A 27277-nucleotide genomic window follows, 5' to 3' on the forward strand; every position below is an offset into this window, starting at 1 on the left:
TGTTACTGGCTTCACCTGATCTGATGTATATTGTATCACCTGAAATTGCTTTGTTTATATCTGTATTTTCCCGTTTTCTCGGATCTGACACAGTTCAGTTAGAGCTGGCTAGATCAATTTGGTATGTGAAAACTGGGACTTATTCAATACAGCAACTTCTTATCCAAGCAACACACATCAAAGATGCTGGTGAACGCAGCAGGCCAGGCAGCATCTGTAGGAAGAGGTGCAGTCGACGTTTCAGGCCGAGACCCTTCGTCAGGACTAACTGAAGGAAGAGTGAGTAAGGGATTTGAAAATTGGAGGGGGAGGGGGAGATCCAAAATGATAGGAGAAGACAGGAGGGGGAGGAATAGAGCCAAGAGCTGGACAGGTGATAGGCAAAAGGGGATACGAGAGGATCATGGAACAGGAGGTCCGGGAAGAATGGGAATGGGATGTGGACCGTGGATAGACATGTCAGAATGGGAATGGGATGTGGTCCGTGGATAGACGCGACACAGACTGGGAGACCACTTTGCTGAACATCTACACTCTGTCCGCCAGAGAAAGCAGGATCTCCCAGTGGCCACACATTTTTATTCCACATCCCATTCCCATTCTGACATGTCTATCCACGGCCTCCTCTACTGTAAAGATAAAGCCACACTCAGGTTGGAGGAACAACACTTTATATTCCGTCTGGGTAGCCTCCAACCTGATGGCATGAACATCGACTTCTCTAACTTCCGCTAAGGCCCCATCTTCCCCTCGTACCCCATCTGTTACTTATTTTTATGCACACATTCTTTCTCTCACTCTCCTTTTTCTCCCTCTGTCCCTCTGAATATACCTCTTGCCCATCCTCTGGGTCCCCGTCCCCCCCTTGTCTTTCTTCCCGGACCTCCTGTCCCATGAGCCTCTCGTATCTCCTTTTGCCTATCACCTGTCCAGCTCTTGACTCTATCCCTCCCTCTCCTGTCTTCTCCTATCATTTTGGATCTCCCCCTCCCCCTCCAACTTTCAAATCCCTTACTCTTCCTTCAGTTAGTCCTGACGAAGGGTCTCGGCCTGAAACGTCGACTGCACCTCTTCCTACAGATGCTGCCCGGCCTGCTGCGTTCACCAGCAACTTTGATGTGTGTTGCTTGAATTTCCAGCATCTGCAGAATTCCTGTTGTTAGCTTCTTATCCAGTCGTTTTTGCTTGTTCAACTGCACAAAAGAATGTATAAAGAAATGACTGGATCTGAATTTCCTGAAAGATTCCTGTCAAAGGCAAACTGCAAAGCTATTATTGGTTCAAAGCTCAGAAAAATTGTCCAGTTATCTGCTGTCTGCATACATCCAATTGTATTATCATGCATTTTATGGCCTGTCTAATAAGTAAATTGTATTCTACAACTGTGTCAGCGTCTACAGACCTCTGCTTTATTACATAACAGCTATTAGAATGGGTGTTTAAATTTGCTTTTAAAATATCCTAGTACACTGATGATAAAAAGAATTGTGCTAATAATAGTAGTAGAATGGGGTATCAATTGAAGAAATAATAGGCGCAGATCCAGAATAAAGTTTTGTACGCTCTGTCCCCTCAATATTACGAGGCTTTGAGGCAGTGTACGTGCTTTGCACTACTGACAGTGAAAATGTCGAGTAAATAACATCTTGTATAGAAGGCTGGAAATGAATGCACTGCAATATAGTCAAAGTAAATTTATTATCAAAGTACATTCATGTCACTGTATGCTACATTGAGATTCATTTTCTTGTAGGCATTTACGGAAAATAAAGAAATGCAACAGAATTTGTAAAAAAAAAAGTGCATTAACACTGACAAACAACCAACATGCAAAAGATAAATAGTGCAAAAATATATAAAATGACACTGAGATCATGAGTTGTAGAGTTGTTGAAAGTGTGTCTGCACATTCTGGAATCAGTTCAGAGTTGAGATGAGTGAATTTATCAACACTCGTTCAGGGGCCTGATGGTTGTAAGGTAATAACTGTTTCTGAACCTGGTGGGGTGGGACCTAAGGCTCCAGCATTTCAACATGGTAAACATCTTAAGATACTTCACAGGGGTGTTAACAAAATTAATTTTAACCTTGACTCACAAGGCAATATTTGTGCAGATAACAAAAACCTTAGTGAAAGAGGTTTTAATGAGTTGTCTAAGAAAAATTGCAAAAGGATAGATCTATTTAAGGAAAATTTAAAAAAAATGCAGGAATCTTAGTGTAATTACAGTGTAAGTACCGATTTTGTTTCCTGAATACCTTTGGGTGTATCTTAAGAATTTTGGGCTACTGACCATGAAATTTCCCTATCACGCACCATTTTTTGAAATCACTTATGTTTATTATTTCCATTCATAATTCAAGTCAATTAATATGTTGCCAACAATGTAAGCTGGAAGGTTTCCTATCTTGCCCAGGCATACTTAGGCGACACGGTTGCTGCATGTCAGGACAGGTTTTAGTAATAGTTATTGGGTTCAGGACTGTAAGGATGGAATTTGCTATCACCAGGCACAAAAATTTCTATGAAAGATTTTGATATTTGAGACAGATGCTTCCCAGAATAACTGATGCCAAGATTAAGGAAAGCGTTTTTGTTGGTCCACAAATCAAACAGGTCATCAATGGCAGGCAATTTGAAGAATTTCTAGTGGGACTGGAGAAAATGACACGGAAGGCATTCAAGAAAGTTGTCGAAATTTTTCTCGGCATCTACAGAGCACCAAACTACATGCAGCTGGTTGAAAGCATACTTCAAGCATATAAAACCATGAAATGCAACATGTCACCAAAGATTCATTTTCTGCATTCCCATTTAGACTTCTTCCCTGCAAATCTTGGTGCTGTTAGTGACAAGCATGGTGAAAGATCATTGTGGTCATGGAGAAAAGATACCAGGGCAACTGGAATCCATCAATACTGGCAAATTATTGTTGGACACTTAAGCGAGAAGCCTCAGACACTGAGTACAACTGAAAATCATTTTAAAAATATTTTTAACTTAGTTGAACTATTGCATCAGTACCTTTATGCAATTAAACATATTATATTCAATAAAAGTTAATTTGTTGTTTCTCCAAATTCCAACGTGATACAAGTAGTCTGAAATTATATTTGTGTTCATCTTCAAGCAGTCTATCACAAACAAAAAAAATTATGAGGAAGCAACACTTCTGAAAAAAATCTGTTGTCCAGTGTTATATGATGTGGTTTAAATTAGAAGCACAGGCCTATCGGAATGCTGGAGAATATAGGGGTGAGGCAAGACATAAAACGATTTGAAAATGGACTCGATAATTTTAAATTAACACCAGTACACGTTGAAGTATACAAGCAGCAGATATTGAAAAACCTGATGTTTTAAATGGTGTAATTAGAGGGGGTGGTTTGCCAAAGATTCATAATAAAATCATGAACTGAAGCAGGGCAGAATCACATGCATCTGGGAGTAGTTTTAACGTTGAGACAGATAAATGGCCTAAAGCTTATCTTAGGATCAAAGATGACACCAAAATTACTGAGCTAATTGTTTAATTTGACTGATGCTTCATATGAAACAAGACTTAAAGAATATGTGCTGCTAAACTTTTACCATTTTTATGTGTTTCTGTCACTCTTCAGAATGTTGGTTTTAAAATGGAGCTGCTTTTAATGGCCATAACTGTGTCTACCTTTAAAATTGGTTGTAGAGTGTTGAAGGCAGAGTGAAAAAAACCTCAAATCAAAATGTAGTGCATTGTTACCTTGAATTGTATTGATCATCTGGTTTGGTGTGTACACCTGATGATATTTGTTATTGCAGTTACTAAAGTTTCTGAAAAATATTTAGATAATTAAGAGAACAAAATAATATGCTTTGTAAGGAGGACATTTGGGACTAAAATACAGTGTGTGCGGCTGGAGTTAATAAGCTACACGATTTGATTTGACCCAGTTTGCTAGAATTATTGTGCCCTGTGTGAATTTTCTTACTTAAAAAACACAAAGTAATTTGGAATTTTTTTTGCTAAATTTTAATCTTCTGCAAGAGAGGTAAATATTTGTTCTTGGCAATATTTGTTAATTGAAAAGCAACCTGATGTGTTGAAACATGTAGAATATGCTAGAGGAGCTCAGCTGATCAGGCAGCATCTACGGAAATGAATAAACGATCAACGTCTGAGGCCAAATGTTTTGGGAAAGATGTAAATAAGATTGAAAGAGTACAGAGAAAATTTACAAGGATGTTGCTGGGACTTGAGGACCTGAGTTATAGGTAAAGGCCATATAGGTTAGGACTTTATTCCCTGGAGAATAGGAGAATGAGAGGAGATTTGATGGAGGTATATAAAATTATGTATAGATTGAGTTAATGCAAGCAGGCTTGTTCCACTAAGGTTCAGTGAGACAAGAACTAAAGGTCATAGGTTAAGAATGAAAGGTGAAATAGTTGAGGGGAACAACTCAGGGTGGTGCAAATGTGGAACAAGCTGCCAATGGAAGTGGATGTGGGGTTGATTGCACCATTTAAGTGAAGATTGGGTTAAGTGGATGGATAGGATGGGTGTGGAGGGTTATGGTCAAGGTGTAGATCAATGAGACAATACAGGATAACTGTTCAGCATTGACTAGATGGGCCAAAGGGCTTGTTGCTGTGCTGTAGTACCATATGATTCTTCTGGCATTCCAAGTCACTCAGAGAACCAGTCAAGTGATACTCAATGCATTTTAACTGTACATAACTAGATACTGTAGATTCTTCTTGCATAAATGAAGATTTAGATTCTGGAATATATGAATCTCGTCAGCTTGTTACCAAATAATAATTATGTTGTGTTATATTTGACAATATAATCTGCTTGGAGTCACCAAAATTATTATAGTGCTTATCAAGCTGAGCCAAAGATGGGGTAAGCCATTTTGTACTGACAGGAGGATGAATTTTTGGTGAATCTTTGGAGTAATCGATCCCATAGACGTAGATTACCCAGCCAGCTTCTCCTAATTTCCTGCATTGAGCCCATATAACTCCAGGTCCTACTCTTCCATTTCCCTCTTTGAGTGCTTCTTAAATTATACTAATGTACCTGTCTTTATCACTTCCTCTGCAGCTTATTCCATATACTTGCCTACCTCTGCATGAAAATTTTCCCTCAGGTTCTTTTTAAAAATTTTCCCCTCTTACCCTAAATTGCTCTCCTAGTTTTGGACTCCCGTACCTTGAGGAACGGACTGTTATCATCCACATTAACTATGCCTCTCATAATTTTAAATATTTTTTATAAGGTCACCCTTATTCTCCTGCATTCCAAGGATCTAACTTGGCCAACCTATCCCTGTAGCTCAGGCCCTCTAGTCCTGACAACATCCTTGTAAATCTTTTCTGTACTCTTTACAGCTTAATCACATATTTCCTATAAAAGAGTGAGCTGGTGTCAGCATAAAGTTAGAATGAATATGATTGAGGATCTTTCAGGATATTTGGCATTGCTAGGCCAGCATGAATGCCCTGAGACACAAGAGATTCTGCAGATGCCCAAAACATCAGTTGTTTATTTATCTACATAGATGCTGCCTGAGTTCCTCCAGCTTTTTGTGTGTGCTGCTCATGTGTGTCCTCAGACTGTCTTCGATTGTTATCCTAAACCCTCCTGTGGAAACATTTTGAATCAGTGGTAAAGAAAATAGTACCAAAGAAGAAAATGTCAAATTATGCTGATGTTTGTTCTCTGTGTTCATAGTTTTCCTTTCAGCCTTGGTGGTTTTTTTATCAAATTCTACCAATAGTTTTCAATAATAATGCCAGCTCTTATCAAAGCTTGTGTATAGCTTAAATATTGTTAATTATGAAGAGTTTTAAAATATTACTAATAGTGAATTGCAGCCTGGAAAGTCAGATTCAATTTCCAGTTTTCTGTAAATCAGTAGTTGCATATTTTGGTTTAAGTTGTGTTTTTTTTTTATTTTCCATGCAATTACTAATGATAATTTTATCTGTGTTTGTTTTGCAGATTCTTAATCAAAATCCACTTCTGAAACACTGGTGTAGCCCATCTCTGCATTGAGTTGCTGCCTTACTGCACGTTTTGATGCTATTGAGTTATTTGCAATTTGACAAACTGAACACTGATGCAAATAGGATACAGGATGCACAACTCTGACTGCAATTTTCCTTGATTTAATCCAGGTGCTGTTAAAATAATTCAGTGGTGAAGATGGTACACCTGAATGTTCAAATTCTGCAACAATATAGCTCTCTTCAAATTACAAATTAAATTTTTTATCTAAGTACATATGTGTCACAAAATACAACCCTGAGATTCATTTTCTTGTGGGCATTCCTCCCAGTGTTTATACATTGTTAGCACTTCACAACATTGACTGTATGGTGAAGTAGACTAGTGCCATGGTTGCTTGGTTTCTGGATGGATATGAATGACAAAAAGCTAGCACACGAAGAACAGCTTTGTTCCAGTGGTGCTCCAGGATTCTCGGTGGAATCTGTTAGAAGTATGCAGTCCGATGATTTATTTGCTAGGAAATACAAAGTCTTTAATGGTAACATGGGACCTCCCATTCCTTCTGGTACACCCTGCAAGTCAGACAGCAGTAGCCAGGTTAATGGAACACCTGCTGTACCGAAGATGGGTGTTAGGGCAAGGATCTCTGAGTGGCCTCCAAAGAAAGAATTTTCGAAGGAGGGAACAAATAGTAATCTGATGTCGTGGGATAGTAGATCATTGGCCAGTTATGATACCGTACCCATGATGCGAGCCAGTCAGAATGGACAGAATGATCAAACTATTGAAGGTCTAGCTGAAGAAACCACAGATATTACTGAGGACTTGGAATTTGCAGATACTGGATATATTTTTGGAGACCTCTTCACTCGGTCCCCACAAAGGGGACTTCACCCAATAAGACAGAGAAGCAACAGTGATGTTACGATTAGTGACATAGATTCTGAAGACATTCTTGATCAGAATGCAGTAAATCCTAACACAGGTGCTGCTCTTCATCGTGAGTATGGAAGCACTTCTTCAATTGACCGCCAAGGTATCACCGGTGACAGTTTTTTTGCCATGCTTAGAGGATACAGAAATGAAACTGTAGAACCAAGGAGCCCTGGCCCACTTGGGTTTAGTGACCTGTTGTGCTCAGACTCTGGAGTTTCGCCGAGCCTGCAGGCAGCAGCTCGTATTTCTCGAGCTGAATTTGTCAGAATTTCTGGATTTGATTATATTGATAGCCCACTTTTCTTTTGTAAGGACAAGGATAAGTCGTTCAAACGTAGGTTGAAACCTGAAACAATGGAGGCATCTCTTTTTCGAAAATTGAGAACTGCGAAAAGTGAACATGATTCATTAAAGTTCTCTTTTGAGCAAGATGAAAACAGATTGGAGAAAAACAGTCAATTGTGGATGTGTCATAAGTGCTTTGCACACTATGATGTCCAGAGCATTTTGTTTAATGTGAATGAAGCAATGGCAAACAGGGCTAACGTGGGGCAAAGAAAAAATACAACCACTGGGGCTTCTGCTGCTTCACAGCATCCGGTCCCGGGAGGTTACTCCACTAATTGTGAGTCACCTACAGGCAGCAAGGAGGAGCTGAATTCAAAGGACAGCCTGGATTCTGACGAAGGAGATGGAAAAAGCAATAACTTGGCTTTGGCTTGCCCTTACTTCAGGAATGAGATTGGAGGGGAAGGGGAGAGACGCATTGCACTTTCCAGGGCCAACTCCTGTTCATTTACTTGCAGTGAAAGTTGCTCCTTTGAATCTTCACTCAGCTCACATTGCACTAATGCAGGAGTGTCTGTTCTAGAGGTACCAAGAGAAAACCAAGCAATCCATCGAGAGAAAGTGAAGAGATACATCATTGAGCATATTGATCTTGGAGCATATTATTATCGCAAATACTTCTATGGAAAAGGTAAGAGGCATTTTGTTTTCAGGGTTGTCAGCTTTTACAGTATTTGACCTATTACTGAAAAATTCACGTCCTTTAGTTATATTTATTGCTTCCACTTTCTTAATTCTTCCCAAATTGGAGGTCCGCACTTGTCTTTGACTTCCTTTCATTCTGTTTCATATCCAATTTTTTTTGTATCTGTTCATATCTGTTTCCCTTCTTTGCTGTGATTTTTAAAAAGAGGGCATCATTAAATTAAAGCCATTTCAAGAAGTGACATCAGATGATGTTATTGGTAAAGGATGATAGAAATGATCAAGGAACACACACAAAATGCTGGAGGAACTCAGCAGGCCAGGTAGCATCTATAAAAAAAAAGTACATTCAACATTTTGGGCTGAGACTGTTCGGCAGGACTGGAGAAAAAGGATGAGGAATAGAATCTACTCCTCATCTTTTTTTCTCCAGTCCTGCAGAAACATCAACTGTACTTTTTTTTTTACAGATGCTGCCTGGCTTGCTGAATTCCTCCAACTTTTTGTGTATGTTGCTTGGATTTCCAGCATCTGCAGATTTTTTCTTGTATTTGTTAGAAATTATCAAGTTCTTTTTTCCCCAGTCTGCCCCAACCTAACCCACCATTAGAAAAATAAGGAATTTTCAGATGCTGGATTCAACTGAAACTTCCAAGCTTGAGATGTGTAATTTTTTTCTAGTTGGATAAAGTGATTAGAGATTAAAGCTAAACATACATATATCTGCATTGAGGTCAGATCAATCATGATGTAATTGGATAGATGAACCGAAATAGTGCTGCTCTTAATGGCTGAGTAATAGTATTTAAAAGCTAATTAGCAAAAGTGTCATGACTTACCCACAAAATTGTTCTCGCTAAATTTTAAAACACTTTTTTTCCTTTTAACTTTTTTTTAAGAGCATATCTGGCAGAGCGGCCTTCCTGCTGTTTTGGAGTAGATCACATGCATTTCACAAGTATGTAGAATCAGTGGGTGGGTGGTAAACTAGTGGTGAAGGTGGGTGGTGGGTGGGTGGATTACCAGTGGTGAAGGTGAAATATGATCTACTGAAGATGAAAATTAACTTGGTGGTTCAATTACCAATGAAGATTTAAAAATTTGCCTTTTTAGACAGAGTAAATCCCCATCAGTCCTGGAATTTATTCATGTTTAGGCCTGAGGATCATTGAGTACCTCCTCTTCATCTGTGGGGACTTGCATTAAACTTTCATATAACACTTCACTGAATTCCTGAACTATGATGTTGAGATATGTCATGGTAGCCTCTGTGACTGTCCTGATGACTCTTTTCTTTGCAGCCCCCTTAATGCCGAGGAGAGAGTAGGTCCTGCAGAGCAATTAACCAGCAAAACTACACTCCACCTCTAAAGGCTCATGTTATGCACTCTATCCCTGTCTCTGGCACTGCTCTACCAACTCTTGGTATTTAGTTTTCTTAGGTTTAAAGACTTCCTCAATCTGATCTTCCCAAGACACTGTCAGTTCTACCATGACAGTGGATCTGCTTTGAGGTTTCTGACAATGACCACGGCAGGCCTCAGTGATGATGCTGATGCTGTTATGCCAGGGAACTTTAATTGTTTCCCAAGATCAGCTTTTAGTTGCCAGTCAGACACTGTGGCAAGCAAGCCTGTTGGTGATCTGGGCTAAGGCTGTGGTTGGTCTCCAGCTTTGACAAAAGCTATGAGCTTTCTAGGTTGGTGGAGGTGCTTACTGTTGTTAATGGCTGAGGAGATATTTTCTGCCACCTGGTCATGGTGCCACTGGTAGTGGCCTTCTCCCAGGGCTTTCGGGCAGCTTTTGAGGATGTGTTAAAGGGTCCCTCTGCCATGGCAGAGAAGACATTATGGTGCTTCGCTCTTGCCCCAGTCATGAACTTGATGCACTGGGGTTCTACCTGCCAGGTTTTGGACTAGGAGATCTTTAGCTTCAGCACACCTTCCAACCTTGTCTAAGTTCCCTGCCACCCTGTTCCTGCCATCCTGGTGGTACGCACTTCCTCGACAGCTGCTCACACCTCTTCCTTTTGGGTCTGTCTCTGCCCTGGTCCTTGTCAGAGCAGATGGAACAGAAGCTGTTCAGCCCCACCTCACCAGATGCCATTGTCCCTACTGTAATCCTATGCTTCAGATGTGACTTGGTCATCTCCACTGCCTCCTTGGCCTTCCACATTCTGCCTGTCTGGACCTCAGTGCCTGCTGCCGAGACTTTGGGGTTGTTTGAAACTCTATCAGAGTCATAGAGAAGTATAACATTGAAGCAGGTCCTTCGGCCCATCTAGTCCATGCTGAAAGCATTTAAATTGCCTACTTCCATTGACCTGCACCAGGACCATAGTCCTGCATACCTCTACCATCCATGTACTTATCCAAATTTCTCTTCACGTTGAAATCGAGCACGTATGCACCACTTGTGCTCCAGCTCATTCCACATTCTCAGTCCTAACCTGTTCAGTCTTTCTTTATAATTCAGGTCTTCCAGACCCAGCAACATCCTTGTAAATTTTCTCTGTACTCTTTCAACCTTGTTTACATCTTTCATGTAGATAGGTGACCAAAACTGCTCACAATACTCCAAATTAGCCTCACCAGTGTCTTGTACAACTTCAATATAACATCTCATCTCGTATATCAGTGCATTGATCTGTGAAAGCTAATATGCCCAATGTTTTCTTTACAACCCTGGCTACCTGTGATGCTACCTTCAATGAATTATGGACCTGTATTCCCAAATCGCTTTGTTCTCCCACACTTCATGTAGTCCATGTAGACAACATTCACTGCCTTGTCTTCATATACTTTCCTGGTAACTTCTTCAAAGAACTCTAAGCTTGGTTAGACATGACTTATCATGCACAAAGCCGTGCTGACTATCCGTAGTCAGTCCATATCTATCCAAATATTTGTATTTCTGGCCCCTTAGAATACCTTCTGATAACTTTCCCACAACTGTCTCACCGACCTATAATTTCCTGGTTTATGTTTTGAGCCTTTATTAAGCAGTGGAACAACATTGGCTCGTCTCCAGCTTTTGGGTACCTTTCCTGTACAGGGTCCATGAAGTTGATGCCGCTTTGCCTCTCTTCCATAGACTCTGTTTCCATCTCCTGAGTAAAACAGATGCAAAAAAAAATTAAGATCTCTCCCATCTGTTTTGACTTCATATGTGGATTACCATTCTGATCATCTAGAGGACAAATTTTGTCCCTTGCAATCCTTTTGATCCCTTAGGATTCTCCCTCATGTTGTCTGCTGGAGCAACTTTATGCCTTCTTTTAGCTGATTTTTTCCAGTGTTGTCTTGTATTTCTTATAGACAACAAGCACCTCATTTGTGCCTACCTGCCTATACCTACCATGCATTTCCTTTTTTCTCTTAACCAGGGCCTCAATATCCCTTGAAAACCAAGGCACCCTACACTTGTTATCTTTACCTGTTATTCTGACAGACATGTATAAGCTTTGTACTTTCAAAACTTCACCTTTGAAGGCATTCCGCTTACCAAGTACATCTTTGACTGAGAACAGCCTGTCCCAATCCACACTTCCCAGATCATTTCTGATACCATCAAAGTTGGCCTTACTCCAATTTAAAATTTCAACCTGTGGAACCAGACCTATTATTTTTCATATTTACTTTGAAATTAATGGCCTTGTGGTCACTAGTTGCAAAGTGTTCCCCTATACAAGCTTCTGTCACCTAACCTGTCTTATTCCCTTTTAGGAGATCCAGTATTGCACGCTCTGTTGGTGTGACTTCTATGTACTGATGAAGGAAACTTCTCTGAACACATTTGACAAACTCTATCCCATCTAGTCCTTTTACAGTAAGGGATTCCCAGTAAATATGTGGAAAGATAACATCACCTACTATAATAACTTTGTATTTGTTGTAACAGTCTGTGATCTCATTACAAATTTCTTCCTCTAAACCCCTAGGACTGTTGGGTGGTCTGTAGTATAACCCTGTTAACATGGTCATACCTTTCTTACTTCTCAGTTCCACCCAAAATTCCTCACTAGGGTTCTCTAGTCAAGTCCTGACAGAGCGCTGTCGTGACATTTTCCTGACAGGTAATGCCACCCCTCCTCCTCTAATCCCTCCCACTCTGTGATGTCTAAAACAATGGAACCCCAGAATATTGAGCTGCCAGTCCTGCCCCTCCTGCAACCAAGTCTCACTAATGACTGCAATATCATAATTCCAGGTGTTGATCCATGCCTTGAGCTCAACCGCCTTTCCTACGATACTTCTTGCATTAAAATATACTCAGCTCAGGACACTAGTCACACCATCCTCAATCTTTTGATTCCTAACTTTGTCTGATGTCTTACCAATATCTGTCTCCACAACCTCTCCATTAACTGTTCTGGCACTCTGGTTCCCATCCCCCTGCAACTCTAGTTTAAACCCCACCATGCAGCATTAGCAAACCTTCTAGCTAGAATATTAGTCCCCCTCTAGTTCAGGTACAAACCTCCCCTTCTGTACAGATCCCAACTTTCCTGAAACAGAGCCCAATGATCCAAAAATTTTATGCCTTTCTTCCTACACCACCTCCTTAGCCACATGTTAAGCTGTATAATCTTACTAGTTCTGGCCTCACTAGTACGTGGCATGGGTAGTAATCCTGAGATCACAACCCTGGAAGTCCTGTGCTTTAACTTAGCATTTAACTCCCTGAACTCCCTACCCATGTCATTGGTACCTACATGGACCATGACCTATGCTGTTCCCCCTCCCATCTTAGTAAGCCGAAGACTACAGCAGGAATTCTCATGTGCGGGGAAACAATGAATTCCTTGTTCATATTCCTGCAGGAGGCTGATTTAGAATACTGATGAAAAGAATTCAAAGAATTCTTTGTTTTTATTTAGTACATATATTGCTACATAGAAAAGCTAGATAAACAAGATAAGGCAAGGTCAGAAGGAAGACAAGAACTACTCAAATCAATCCTCCTGAAGACAATTCAAGCATTTCCCAAGTTTAAATATTTTAAATTCATATTCTAGACAACTTTCTCCTGAATGTCACCCTTGTTTACAATTCCTTGTGCTCAAATACTTAGACATCAGGTTCTCAACTATATTGAGGCAGTTTCTCAGTGCTTATCTAGTGCTATAGCATGGTGTAGGCCTTTCTGGTCCTTCAGACAACACCATCCCAGCCCCGATTAACCCTAACGTAATGTGAGGTTGTCCACTTTGGTGGTAAGAACAGGAAAACAGATTATTATCTGAATGGTGGCCGATTAGGAAAAGGGGAGGTGCAACAAGACCTGGGTGTCATTATACACCAGTCATTGAAAGTGGGCATGCAGGTACAGCAGGCGGTGAAAAAGGCGAATGGTATGCTGGCATTCATAGCAAGAGGATTCGAGTACAGGAGCAGGGAGGTACTACTGCAGTTGTACAAGGCCTTGGTGAGACCACACCTGGAGTATTGTGTGCAGTTTTGGTCCCCTAATCTGAGGAAAGACATTCTTGCCATAGAGGGAGTACAAAGGAGGTTCACCAGATTGATTTCTGGGATGGCAGGACTTTCATATGATGAAAGACTGGATCGACTAGGCTTATACTCGCTGGAATTTAGAGGATTGAGGGGAGATCTTATTGAAACGTATAAAATCCTAAAGGGATTGGACAGGCTAGATGCAGGAGGATTGTTCCCGATGTTGGGGAAGTCCAGAACAAGGGGTCACAGTTTGATGATAAAGGGGAAGCCTTTTAGGACAGAGATTAGGAAAAACTTCTTCACACAGAGAGTGGTGAATCTGTGGAATTCTCTGCCACAGGAAACAGTTGAGGCCAGTTCATTGGCTATATTTAAGAGGGAGTTAGATATGGCCCTTGTGGCTAAAGGGATCGGGGGTATGGAGAGAAGGCAGGTACAGGGTCCTGAGTTGGATGATCAGCCATGATCATACTGAATGGCGGTGCAGGCTCGAAGGGCTGAATGGCCTACTCCTGCACCTATTTTCTATGTTTCTATGTTTCTAATCACAGGACATTTTAAAATGACCAGTGAACGTACCCAGTTCGTCTTTGGACAGTGGGAGGAAACCACTTATCTGCTTTCTTCTTCAATCCATCTGCAACCACTTTACCCCATTCTCAGCATTCAGCTGGTGGCTCAGTACAATTTAATACACTGTTAGTGAGTTTGCCAGCTTGTGCTGTACTAAATAAAAACATAAAGACAATGTTCAGTACTTAAAGCTGGCTAGCTTTTGAAAATGGAGAAACATGATAATTCACAATAGATTTTAAGATAAACTAGTGAAGAGAGGAGGAAGTGCCTTTAATAGTTGATTGATAGCCAAGGAAGCTGCAAAATTATCACTGTCTTGGTGGATTAATCTGACTGAGTATTTTATAATAGAAAAGTTCTTAATATACAGTAGGTAAATTCAACCTTCAGTTTTGTTTCAAAACCTCCCGAGGGAATAAGTTGGATTCTAACAATGAAGGACACACCTTCAGTACTTGTGCTTAAGATATGTTAGGATATTCTAGATGCAGCTGAACTCAATGTATAAATTATGTGCTGGGAAATTTTACATATACTAAATCCAGTGATATGATTGAAAGTTCCAACTGTTAGGGAAAGTAAAGTCCAAATAAGAATGTTCTGATTGATCCAAACTTTAAAAAAAACAACTGCAAAAGACTTCAATAGATGAATATAATTTTTAAATCTAATTTTTATTCATTTTCATTCCAGCTTAAATATATATTGCATTTCAGTTTTGAAAACTGCTGAACAATGTGATTGGCTTTACGAGGTTGAAAAGCTGACAAGGTTTTCCCATTAGAGCATGTGGACATTACATTTTTCACTTTTTGTCACACATGTCGGAGGGCAAAAGTAAACTTCCTGTCCAGAAGGTTTACATTCTATGTAGCATTTAATGTTTGTACAGAAAGTACATACATCCATGTGTGAAATATGATGGAAGGTGTGAAAGATGAGATGGAGTTAGCTCCAGGATCCTCTGTGGAATTTGTAGGAGTAGGCAGTTGTATTTGCTATATTTCCTTATAATAGAACTGCACTAAGTTTTTTTGTTCCAGGGTAAAATAAATCGAGAGAAATATTTTTGGTAGTAATTATCAACAAAGTATGTGTAACTTACTGGCTTAAGTGACTACAAAAAAAATCTTTAACAAAATATTTACAGAAGAACATTGTAATTCTTCATCCTATTCTGGGAATATTCTTTAAAACAAATGTTTATTAATTTAACATTGAATTAAAACCCCAAGCGAGATCCTTAAACTGTTCCTTACCAACTTTGTGACCTCTTGCTACAATGGCCTGTTAATTGTTTGGATCTGGTGGAGTGAAAATTGTTTTCTCCTGAGTATGAGCCAGAAATAAATTAAAAGCATTTTCTTATTCCAGATTTGAAATGATGCAGAGGTACAATCATAATTTACTCTCTTTTCCACCCCACCCCCCCATCACACCTCTAATCTTTGCTGCGTCATTAACATTCCCTCTGACCTTCCCCTCTCCGAGGCAAAATGTTCTGTCCTCAGCAAGGACCTTACCCTTCTCCCCCTTCATCCACACCTCAGTGAGTTCTGCATCTCCCACAAGGCCGAGCTCTTCTTCCATCGCCTCTGTCTCCAAGCCTATCCCTTTGGCAAGAATTCCACACCCATACTGTTGACCCTTCTCCCGTACCCAACCCTCCTCCTCTTCTTGGCCACCCAGCTGTGGTTCTCTGCCTGCTCCAGATCTTTTCATCTCATAATTGCCAACAAAACGTTAACCAGCTGAAATTAAGCATTCCTCACTCCTCTTCAAACCTTATCTCCTCCGAACGCAGCACCCTCTACTCTCTCCACACCAGTCCCAACCTTACCATAAAACCCGCAGAAAAAGGGGGCTCTGCTGTGGTATGGCAGATTGACTACCTTACTGAGGCCAGGCGGCAACTCTCAGATACCCCCTCATACCTACACCTTGAAGAAGACCTCATCGGACAATCAGAAAGCTATCTCCAACACCATCGCTGACCTCATCCACTGCCACCAAACTCACAGTTCCCTTACCCTGAACTGCTCGCTTCTACCTCTTACTCAGAACCACAGACCTGACTGTCCAGGTAAGCTTATTGTCTTTGCCTGCTCCTGCCCCACTGAACTTGTGTCCTCATACCTCAAATCCATTCTATCCCCCTTGGTTCAGTCCCTTCCCTCCTATAACAACGACATGTTATTCTCATGTTCTCCATCTCCTCAGTAACTTTCAATTCCCTGGCCCTGACTCTGTCATTTTCACTATGGATGTCCAGTGTCTATGCACTTCTCTTCCACCATCAAGAAGGCCTTAAAGCTCTCCTGAACAAGAGAAAATCTGCAGATGCTGGAAATCCAAGTAACACACACAAAATGCTAGAGGAACTCTGAAGGCCAGGCAGCATCCATAGAAAATAATACAGTTGACGTTTCAGGCTGAAACCTGCTGTACTTTTTTCTATGGATGCTGCCCGGCCTGCTGAGTTCCTCCAGCATTTTGTGCGTGTTGCTTAAAGCTCTCCACTTCTTTCTTAATAAAAGAACCAACTAATTCCCCTCCACCACCACCCTCCTCCGTCTGGCTGAACTGGTCATCACCCTCAACGACATTTCGTTCGGCTCCTCCCATTTTCTCTAGACAAGGGGTAGCCATGGGCAACCGCAAGGGCCCTAGCTAAGCCTGCCTCTTCACTGGCTATGTAGAATAGTCCATGTTCCAAGCCTTCCCCGGTTAATGCTTCCCAACTCTTCCTCCAGTACATTGATGACTGCATAGGCATTGTTTCATGCACCCATTCTGAGCTGGTCAGTTTCATCAGCTTTGGCTCCATCTTCCACCCTGCCCTTAAGTTCACTTGGTCTATTTCTGACACCTCCCTCCCCTTTCTCAGTATTTCTATCTCCATCTCTGAAGACAAACTGTCAACTGACGTCTTTTATAAACCTGATTCCCACTGTAATCTTGACTATACCTCTTCCCACACTATTATAAAAATGCTATTCCCTTTTTTTTCAGTTCCTTCATCTCTGTCACATCTGTTCCCAAAATGTGGCTTACTTTTGCAGTGCATTAGAGATGTCCTCCTTCTTCAAAGAGTAGGATTTCCCTTCCACCACTACTGATGTTGTCATCACCCACACCCCTATTTCCTGAAAATGGTGCACATCCCTTCTTCCCTCCGCCTTACCAACCATCCCATGAGCCTGCACATCCAACACACCATCCACTGCGATTTCTGCCATCTCCAAAGGGTTCCTATGACTAAACATATCTTTACTTGCCACCACCCCTCTCCACTTTTCGCAGGAATTGTTCCTTTTATTTATCCCTCTTGACTAATCTCCCTCTCAGTACTTATCCCTGTAAGCGGTCTAAGTGCTACACCTGCCCATTCACCTCCTCCCTCACCTCCATTCAGAGCCCCAACCAGTTCTTCCAGATGAGATAACACATCACCTGTGAATCTGCTAGGGTCATCTATCGCGTCTGGTACTCCTGCTGTGGCCTCCTCAACACTGGTAAGGCCAATCGTAAATCGTCGAACACCTCTGCTCCATCCGCCAAAAGTGGAACTTCCTGGTGGCCAAATATTTTAGTTCTGATTCCCATTCCCATTCCGAAATGTTAGTTGATGGCCATGCCGTGCTGAGACCACTTTCAGAGTGGAGGAGAAACACCTTATATTCTGTCTGGGTAGCCTGCAACCTGGTAGTGTGAATTTTGATTTCTCCTTCTGGTAAAAGAAAAATCCATCCCCCCTCCTCTTCTTCCCCACTTTGCCCTCATGCCTCCTCTCACCTGCCTATCACCTCCCCCTGGGCACACCCCCCTACCTTCTATGTTCCACACTCCTCTCCTCTAGGATTCCTCCCTCTCCAGTTTTTTAAATCTTTTCTGCAGGCCTTGCCTTGCCTGTCACCTTCTAGCTATCCTCCTTCCTCTCTCCCCAACTTTTTATTCTGGCATCTTCCCCATTCCTTTCCGGTCCTGAGAAAGGGTCTCTGCTTGAAACATCGACTGTTTACTCTTTTCCATAGATGCTGCCTGACCTGCTGAGTTACTCCAGCATTTGTGTGTGTTGCTTTTCATAATTTACAGTTGCATTTAATTAGGCAATCTCATTCCAATAGTAGATTTCAGGATTCTAAATTCTTGGTTTATCTGTTGGTGTTTGATACATATAAGTTACTACAAGAAGAGACCTCTTCTATGTGTTACCAGAAAGTGTAATTATAGGATTTAAATAGTAACTGGAAACTGTGCTAAAACTAGTATTTCCTTCCAACAGATTGCACTGAGATTTTCAGAATCAGTTTTAATATTACTGGCATATGTTGTGAAATTTGTTATGCAGCAGCAGTCCATTGCAATACTTAAAACTGTAAATTACAGTACTGTAATCTACAGTTTTATTTTAAATACATATATATTTAAAAGCTACGTTAAATAAGCAGTGCAAAAAGAGAAGAAAAGACGAAGTCGTGAGGTAGTGTTCATAGGTTCAATGTCCATCAGAAATCTGATGGCTGAAAGGAAGAAGGTATTCCTGAAACACTGAGTGTGTGCCTTCAGGCTCCTGTACCTCCTCCCTAATATAGCAATGAGAAGAGGACATGTTCTGTGGAGGCTAATGCCCGTGATGGAGCTGGCTGAGCTTACAACTTTCTGCAGCATATTTTGATCCTGTACAGGTCTAGGATAGATCTTCACAGATGTTGACATGCAGGAAATTGCTCACCCTTTCCACTTCTGATCCCTCGATGCGGACTGTTGTGTGCTCCCTTGTCATACCCTTCCTGATGTCTACAATCAGTTCTTTGGTCTTTTTGACTTTGAGTTCAAGGTTGTTGCTATGACACCAGTCAACTAGCTGATCTATCTCGCTCCTGTATGCCTCATATCACCATCTGAAATTCTCCTAACAATACTTGTGTTGTTAGCAAATTTATAAATGGCATTTGAGCTGTGCCAAGTCACATAGTCATTGGTATAGAGAGAGTAGAGCAGTGGACTAAGCGCACATCCTTGAGGTGCGCCAGTGTTGATTATCAGCGAGGTGGAGATGTTATTTCTGATCTGCACAGACTGTGATCTTCTGGTCAGGAAGACTGAGGATCCAGTTGCAGAGCAACGTACAGAGACCCAGGATTTGGAGCTTTTTGATCAGAACTATAGGAATGATTGTGCTAAATGTTGAGCTGTAGTCAATAAACTGGAGCCCGACATAAGTATTTGTTTTGTCCAGCTGATCCAAGGCCACATTAGGAGCCAATGAGGTCACATCTGGTGCAGACCTATTGTGCGATAGGCAAATTACAGTGGGTCTAGATCCTTGCCTACGCAGGAGTTGTTTCTAGACATAACCAAGCACTTAAGTGTGAGTGCTGAGAGACGATAATCATTAAGGCAGCTCACCCTGCTCTGTGTGGGCACTGGCATGATTGTTGTAATCTTGAAGCAGGTGGGAACTTGAAACAAAGAGATTGAAAATGTCTTTGAACGCACCCGCCAGCTTGTTGGCACAGGTTTTCATAGCCCTACCAGGTACACCATCAGGGCCTGTTACCTTGCAAGGGTTCACCCGCTTGAAAGATGTTCTGACATCAGCCTCTGAGACAGAGATCACAGGATCATCAGATGCTACAAGGATCCTCGTAGCTGTAGCTCTTATTCTTCCTTTCAAAGCATGCATAAAAGTTGTTGAGCTCATTTGGGAGTGAATCTTCACTACCATTCATGGTTAGGTTTCGATTTGCAGGCAGTATTGTCTCCAATTCTGCCTCTAGCCTCAATTGGAATAGTTCTTTTGCTCTTGAGATAGCCCTCCGTAAATCATACCTGGCCTTTTATAGTGCAGGATCACCAGATTTGAATGCCACATATCTAGCCTTATATCTGGATAAAAGAAAAGAAAATTTAGACATAAACATAGTTTGAAATTTTCAGGTTAAAGAAGTTTTTTTTAAAGTAGAAAATCGTTCCTAAAGGCTGTCCTGAAAAATTTAATTTGTTTTAGTAGAGTAGAATACCATGTGGCTATAAATGTCAACCATATGTCTTTTACACTTTCATTCATTTTATTTTAATAATGCTGCACATGGTTTTTAAATTGTTGCAACATCTGTTTGTGTGATAATCTTCAGGGGCATGGTATGGTGAAAATAGTTGTAAAAGGACATGGAAATGGGTAATACACAAAATGTGTGGGGTGAAAGAAAATGAAGATATGATCACAAATATAAAGCAAAACCTGAAAAAATATAACATTGTTATTATCACTTTAGATTTAGTTGTACTTAATAAGGAAGTCAAGGCAGTTGTGATCATCTTTTACTTTAACAACTTAAATATATAATTTTGCTGAATACTTTTTTACGTTCCTTTTTGGATTTGGGCATCTCTGGCCTGACCCACATTTATAAACAGGAGATTCTGCAGATGTTGGAAATCCAGAGCAACACACACAAAATATTCGAGGAACTCAGCAGGTCAGGCGACATCTTTGGAAGGAATTAAACAGTTGACATTTCAGGCCAATGCTTTTCATTAGCACCTGATGAAGAGTCTCAGCCTGAAATGTTGACTGTTTCAGAATCAGAATCAGGTTTATTAGCATGTGACTGAATTTTGTTAACTTAGTAGAAGTAGTTCAGTGCAATACATAATATAGAAAAATAATAATAATAAATCTTAATATACTTTATACAGTATACATATATTAAATAGATTAAAAATCCTGCAAAAAATAGAAATACTAAATCTTTTTTAAAAAAGTGAGGTAGTGTCCAAGGGTTCAATGTCCATTGAGGAATTGGATGGCAGAGGGGAAGAAACTGTTCCTGAATCACCAAGTGTGTGCCTTCAGGCTTCTGTACCTCCTTCCCGATGGTAACAGTGAGAAAGGGGCATGCCCTGGGTGCTGGAGATCCTTAATAATGGATGCTGCCTTTCTGAGACACCGCTCTTGAAGATGTCCTGAGTGCTTTGTAGGCTAGTACCCAAGATGAAGCTGACTAAATTTACAACCCTTTGCAGCTTCTTTCAGTCTTCTGCAGTAGCCCTGCCCCATACCAGACAGTGATGCAGCCTGTCAGAATGCTCTTCACAGTACATCTATAGAAGTTTTTGAGTGTATTTGTTGACATACCAAATCTCTTCAAACTCCTAATAAAGTATAGCCGCCGTCTTGCCTTCTTTGTAACTGCATCGATATGTTGGGACCAGGTTAGATCCTCGGAGATCTTGACAGAGATTTATTCCCTTCAATAGATGCTGACCAACATTTACTTGCCCTTGAGGTGGTAGTGTGTGTTAGTGCCTTGATTGTCTGCGTTTCTTTAGGTTAAGAAAGCACCGTTGGGCTGGGAATTCCAGGATTCAGACCTGCAGTGATGGCACCGGTGATATATTTACAAATGTGCACTGTGTGCAACTAGGAGAGATCCCCACTGGTGCTGATGTTCAAATCTTTCTGCTTGTCTTGCCTTTATTTGTTGTATGTAGATGGCATGGCTTTGGAATCTGCCGGCACAGTGGTGTGGACAGATTACAGTGCATCTTGCAAATGGTACACACTGTAATCTCTAATCAACAGTGTTGGAAGTGATCAGTGTTTAGATTGTTGATCAGGCTACTTTCACTTTGAGGCTAAAGTGATTAAAGATTAACTTTTATTTGTCACATGCACATTGAAACATACAGCGAAATGCATCGTTTGCGTCAGCGACCAACACTCTGAGGGTGTGCTGGGGGCAGCCCACGAGTGCTGCCATGCTTCCAGCACCAACATCTTGAGAGTTGGTGGAGCTGCACTTTTGCTTTATGCTTTGTAGGTACCAAAAGATTTTGGGTGTCAGCAGGTGAATTCTCGCCTCCTCCACTTTACCATAGGATACCAACTGATGACCTATTCTTCTACCCAGTATGCAATGTATATGCGGCTGGTCTAGTTGAATTTCTGGTCAATGGTGACGAATAGAAAAAAATATAATTTGAATTAAAAATAAAACATGAAGTTCAAAAGCTAGAAATAAGTAGCTCTTGAGCTGAAATGAGATGGTAGATACAGTACTAAAGTTGATATGAATGCTCACTGTTAAAGTATCCAATACTGAGCCTTGTGATCAATGGACTGAATTCAAAATGGTCAGATATGTCAGTGTTTGTGTTTGGCTGGTATATATCTCCTTCGAATCACTAGCATCGTAAGTGACAGGTATGAATTTGAATTATATTTTTCTAATTCTGGTTTAACACTTGGCTGAGTGATTATGATAATGAAGGGTCAGAAATATTTAAAAAATTCTTGAACTTTTAAAAAAATATGTAGTATTAATTGCTACATAACTAGACATTGTCTTGTTACCCTTTTTCAGGACAGGTTTTTAAACTCTGAACAATGCCCCCAGTGTTTAAGATAGTCATTAAAACAGTTACCCATTTTCTATGAAATTTTCTTCAGCTTTCACTCTTGTTAGTAATCAGCTTGTACAAGTTCTTTTATTGTGTGTGTGTGGCTACAAATTTCTCTGGTTTTAGAAACACAAATCTGGTGTTAACTGAACTGTGCTAGTAGGAATCAAAACATTGTGTACTGATAACTGGAATATATTGGCACAAAATTATGTAAAGTTAATATATTGCAAAAGAGTCTTGTGGTTATCTTCCTAGAATAGGCTCTCAAGCTTTGCTGTTCTTGGATATGGTCAGGGGGTGGGTGGTTGGTGTATGATACACATACATTCATATTGTCTCGCTCACACAAAGCAAGGCAGTGGGGAAACAAATTATTTACTGGTGGCTTGGCCTGCAGGATCGGGTGTGCTAATGGAAGCAGGATGAAAAGGAATCATTACAGCATTATGTATAAAAGATGACAGTCTGCTTTGCCAGGAACTTTGTGCAAATCACTGTGCAGAGGCTGCTTGTGAGGACTGACTGTTGGCTATTCAGCACTGATGTGTGGATCTCTGACCTGCACCCTGGCCAACACAATTGAGTGTCTTGGAAGCTTCTCTCTTCCCTCCACTCCCCCCTTTGTTTATCTATACAGCTTTTTCCAGCCCAGAGGGCTTTCCATGATAACAAGTTCAACAGTTGACCCTAGAGGTTGATACTATAGAAAAGGGAGCTAAGCAGACATATAAAGATGAGAGATGGCAACTTCCATCTCATTCCAACTGGAGGAGGGGGACCAAAGGATGTGGGTATATTCTGTAAACACAAAGCAGCTACTGTTGATCCCTGGCATTGTTGATGCTCACTGTAACAGATAGGGTGCAGCACTGAGCAGTATCACAGACCCACCCATCAATGGCCTTCAGTGGTAGCCACTCCAAACTGATACCTGGGCACTTCATTGATGGGAAAAGATAAAAACAATGTAAAGGATGTAAAACCCATGTTGGATTTGCTTTTCGTTGTAACAGATATTTAGTTGCATGTGCAATATATTGCATGAAGTATTAGATTAACTACATAGAAATTCCAATCAGAGTTATCTTAGAGAGCACTAATTTGTTGAGAACATCTTTTCGCCCTTATAGTTCCAGTGACCTAGCTTTAATCCTGCCTTCCAGGGCTGCTTGTGCACTTTAGGATTGTGCCAACTTTGCACAATCTTTCAGTGACTTCAATTTCCTGCCACTTTTTAGATGTGCAAGTTGTAAATTAACAGGTACCAGCTCCCCTCCATAGATTCTGTCTTTACTTCTTACTGCCTCAGTAAATCAGAATCTGGGTACTGTAATTATCACCGGCTTGTGTCGTACAATGCAATACATGATTAAACTAGAAAGAAAAAATATAAATAAGTAAATCAATTACAGTAAGTATGTATATGCATATTAAATACTTAGATTAAAAATAGTGCAGAAATAATGTATTTTTTAAAAAAGTGAGGTAGTGATCATGGGTTCAATGTCCATTTAGGAATTGTATGGCAGAGGGGAAGAAGCTGTTCCTATATCGCTGAGAGTGTGCCTTCAGGCTTCTGTACCTTCTTCCCGATGGTAACAATGAGAAGAGGGCATGTGCTGGGTGATGAGGGTCCTTAATAATGGACACCGCCTTTCTGAGGCACTGCTTCTTCAAGTTGCCTTGGATACTGTGGAGGCTAGTACCCAAGATGAAGCTGACTAATTTAATAATTTTCTGTAGCTTCTTTCAGTCCTGTGCAGTAGTCCCCACACCACCCTCATGCCTAATAGTGATATAGCCAGTCAGAATGCTCTCCATGGTACATCACTAATGAAACATAGCTGCTGTCTTGCCTTCTTTATAGTAGCATCGATATGTTGGGACCAGGTTAGATCCTCAGAGATCTTGATACCCAGGAACGTGAAATTGCTCACTCTCCACTTCTGATCCCTGTATGAGGATTGGTTTGTATTCCCTTGTCTTGGCCTTCCTGAAGTCCACAATCAGCTCTTTCATTATACTGACATTGAGTGAAAGTTTGTTGCTACAACACCACTCACCTAGCTGGTATATCTTGCTCCTGTATTCCCTCTCATCTCTATCTGTTGTATCATCAGCAAATTTATAGATGGTATTTGAGCTATGTCTCAATGGCCAAGCAGGGCCAGTGGACTAATTGGGAGAGCCTGGAAAAGAGGAAACTTAGCTGGCGTGACATCTGGGAGATGAAGGGATCTCAGCTAAGTTTTGTCATCAGAGCCACTTATGACCTCCTACCCACACCCCAGAACCTGAACCAGTGATGGGGAGAAGACCCCGCTTACTTTCTTTGTCAAGAACCTGCATCACTAAGGCACATTTTAACAGGATGCACCACGAGCCTCACCCAGGGGCAGTACACTTGGTGGCATAACCAAGTTCTCAGACAGCTGGCATCAATCTTGGAACAGAGGCGAATCACCACAAATGCTCTCCCACAAACATCGGCAGGAAATGTCCACGTCACACGATTTGTACAAGCAGGCCAACCTCCAGAGCACCATATAACATGAAAAGATGTAAGCATTCTGCAGGTTGCTCGGGATTGGAAAATGGACGTGGACTTGGAAAAAAAAGCTTGTGTTTCCCCCAGACATTGCGGTTACAACACTCCGGCCAGACCTGGTCCTGTGGTCCACAACAGCCAAGCTGGCATATATTGTGGAATTGACAGTACCATGGGAAGATGGTGTCGAAGAAGCTTATGAGAGGAAAAAGACCAAGTACTCTGAACTGGCAACTGAAGCTGTCCAGAATGGCTGGAAGACCAAGATTTTCCCTGTAGAAGTGGGATGCAGGGGATTCGTTGCTACATCTATGACCAGTCTATTGAAGAAGATGGGGGTGAGGGGTCACTCTCTCCAACAAGCAATCAAGTCCTTGTAAAATAAAGCGGAAGAAAGCAGCAATTGGATTTGGATTAAAAGGAAAGACAACAACTGGGCTGCAAGATGAAGACAGGAGGGTATGGAACTGAGGGGGGTGTATCTGGGACGCCAGGTAGCACCGTTGAGCCCTCTGGAGACGTTGTGGGCTTATCAATGAAACGTCAAAGAAGGAGGGAGCCCACCTGATGACCCCGATGATGTACCTATCCTCCCTCCTTGTCACCACTCCAAGCCCACTGCCAACATCAAGAGTGCCAACTTACCATAGGGATTGAAACATCAAGTCCTAGTAGCTCTACTATACTACTATACCTAGCCACAGTCATTGGTATAGAGGGAGTAGAGCTTTGGGCTAAGCACACACACCAGAGGTGTGCCAGTGTTGATTGTCAGCAAGGAGGAGAATTATCACCAATCTGCACAGATTGTGGTCTTCTGGTTAGAAAGTCAAGGATCCAATTGCAGAGGGAGGTACAGAGGCCCAAGTTCTGTAGCTTATCGATCAGGGTCAAGCAGCCAGCATGATCAAAATCTTCATCCACCCCAGGGATTCTCTCTTCATCCTTCTCCCATCAAGCAGAAGGTACAAAAGCTTGAAAGTACGTGCCACCAGACCCAAGGACAGATTCTACCCCACTATTATAAGACTACTGAATGGTTCCCCAGTGCGATAAGATGGACTAAATCTACCATGTTATGATCTTGCACCTTTCTGTCTGACTGCATTACACTATTGATTTACCTTGTGCTGCCTTAATACACTCTGATTTGTTTTGTATCAACAGATGCTTTTCACTGTACCTCAGTCCATGTGTCAATAATAAACCAATGCTAATTAGCCACTGCAAATTGCCTAAGTGTGTATGCTCAGATTCAGATTCATTTTATTTATCACCTGCACATCAAAACAGACACTGGAATGCATCATTTGTGTTAACAACCAGGGCACTTAAGAAATGTGTCGGGGGCAGCTCATAAGTGCTGAACTCTGGGGATAGTTGAGGGGAATATTGAGTTAACTAAAATAGAATTAGTATTGGATTAGTGTATTAGTGTAAGTGAGTGACTATTTGTGCAGATTCAATGTGTTGTAGGACCTGTTTCCATGCCATGTTACTCTATGACTGTTTCTCTTTATCTGTTGTTTGTACCTATTGTGATTTCCAAGGACAAAATCGTCTATAAATAAAGCTGGATCTCTGTATTCCCTCTGAAGCCTTGCATCTCTCCTAAAGCATGGCGACAATTAGAACTCAGCTTTTGGATTTGCTCTCCCTGTATGCACATGAAAAGACATTTCCCATATTCTGAGATTTATGTAATTATTGGTCTATATATTGGTTTCCTTCAGTTTTTAGCTGTTTTCTTTCTTGTGGAAGATTGGTGGGGAGGGTAATCTGTTAATTTTTCGTGTGTGGGGGTGGGATTAGGGTTTGGTGCTACTGTTACTATTCTTTAAGTGAGAGGTCGGGGATTGTTATGTGTAGACGGGTCATTGATTGTTATTGTAACTGTCTTTTGCTGTGGGTGAGGGGGGTATTTTGGGGTCTGCAAGTTTTGTTTCTTTTCTTTTTTGTGCCGTTGGGGGGAGTCGATAACTGTTTTTTCATCAAATACATGGTCTTTCTGTGTTTAATGGCTATGTGGAGTAGACAAATATCAATATTGTATTGTACATGCATAAGTTGATAATAAAATGAACCTTTGAAACTTTGTATTTTGAGATACCCACTTGTTTAAAAATTGCCAAGAGATAGCAGTTGTATTTTCTCAAAAGAGATGAGATGCCACCATGTCGTAGATTTTGCTCAACTGATTTCTCCTGATAATATGGTGTGATCTGCACTTCAAGAACATTGAGTTTGTTAGATCTTTAGCTGTATAATTCGTCTTTTATCTCTCAGGATCTTGTCTTTATCACAGTGGGGAATGTCATTTTATAGCATCTGCTTTATATGAATGTTTGCAGTTA

At 41.1% G+C, this 27277-nt stretch overlaps 1 protein-coding gene across 3 annotated transcripts in view; it reads left to right on the top strand.

Moving 5' to 3' along the window:
- Nucleotides 1–27277, top strand: part of LOC134341524 (signal-induced proliferation-associated 1-like protein 2) — a 521779-nt gene that overhangs the window by 130983 nt on the left and 363519 nt on the right. For all 3 annotated transcript variants that reach the window (XM_063039398.1, XM_063039402.1, XM_063039409.1), the window contains exon 3: nt 5991–7914. In XM_063039398.1, the coding sequence (XP_062895468.1) occupies nt 6405–7914 (1510 nt within the window). In that variant the 5' untranslated portion in view covers nt 5991–6404. The remainder of the gene's footprint in view (nt 1–5990; nt 7915–27277) is intronic.

Source organism: Mobula hypostoma, chromosome 2 (assembly GCF_963921235.1).
Source record: "Mobula hypostoma chromosome 2, sMobHyp1.1, whole genome shotgun sequence".
Classification (NCBI taxonomy): domain Eukaryota; kingdom Metazoa; phylum Chordata; class Chondrichthyes; order Myliobatiformes; family Myliobatidae; genus Mobula; species Mobula hypostoma.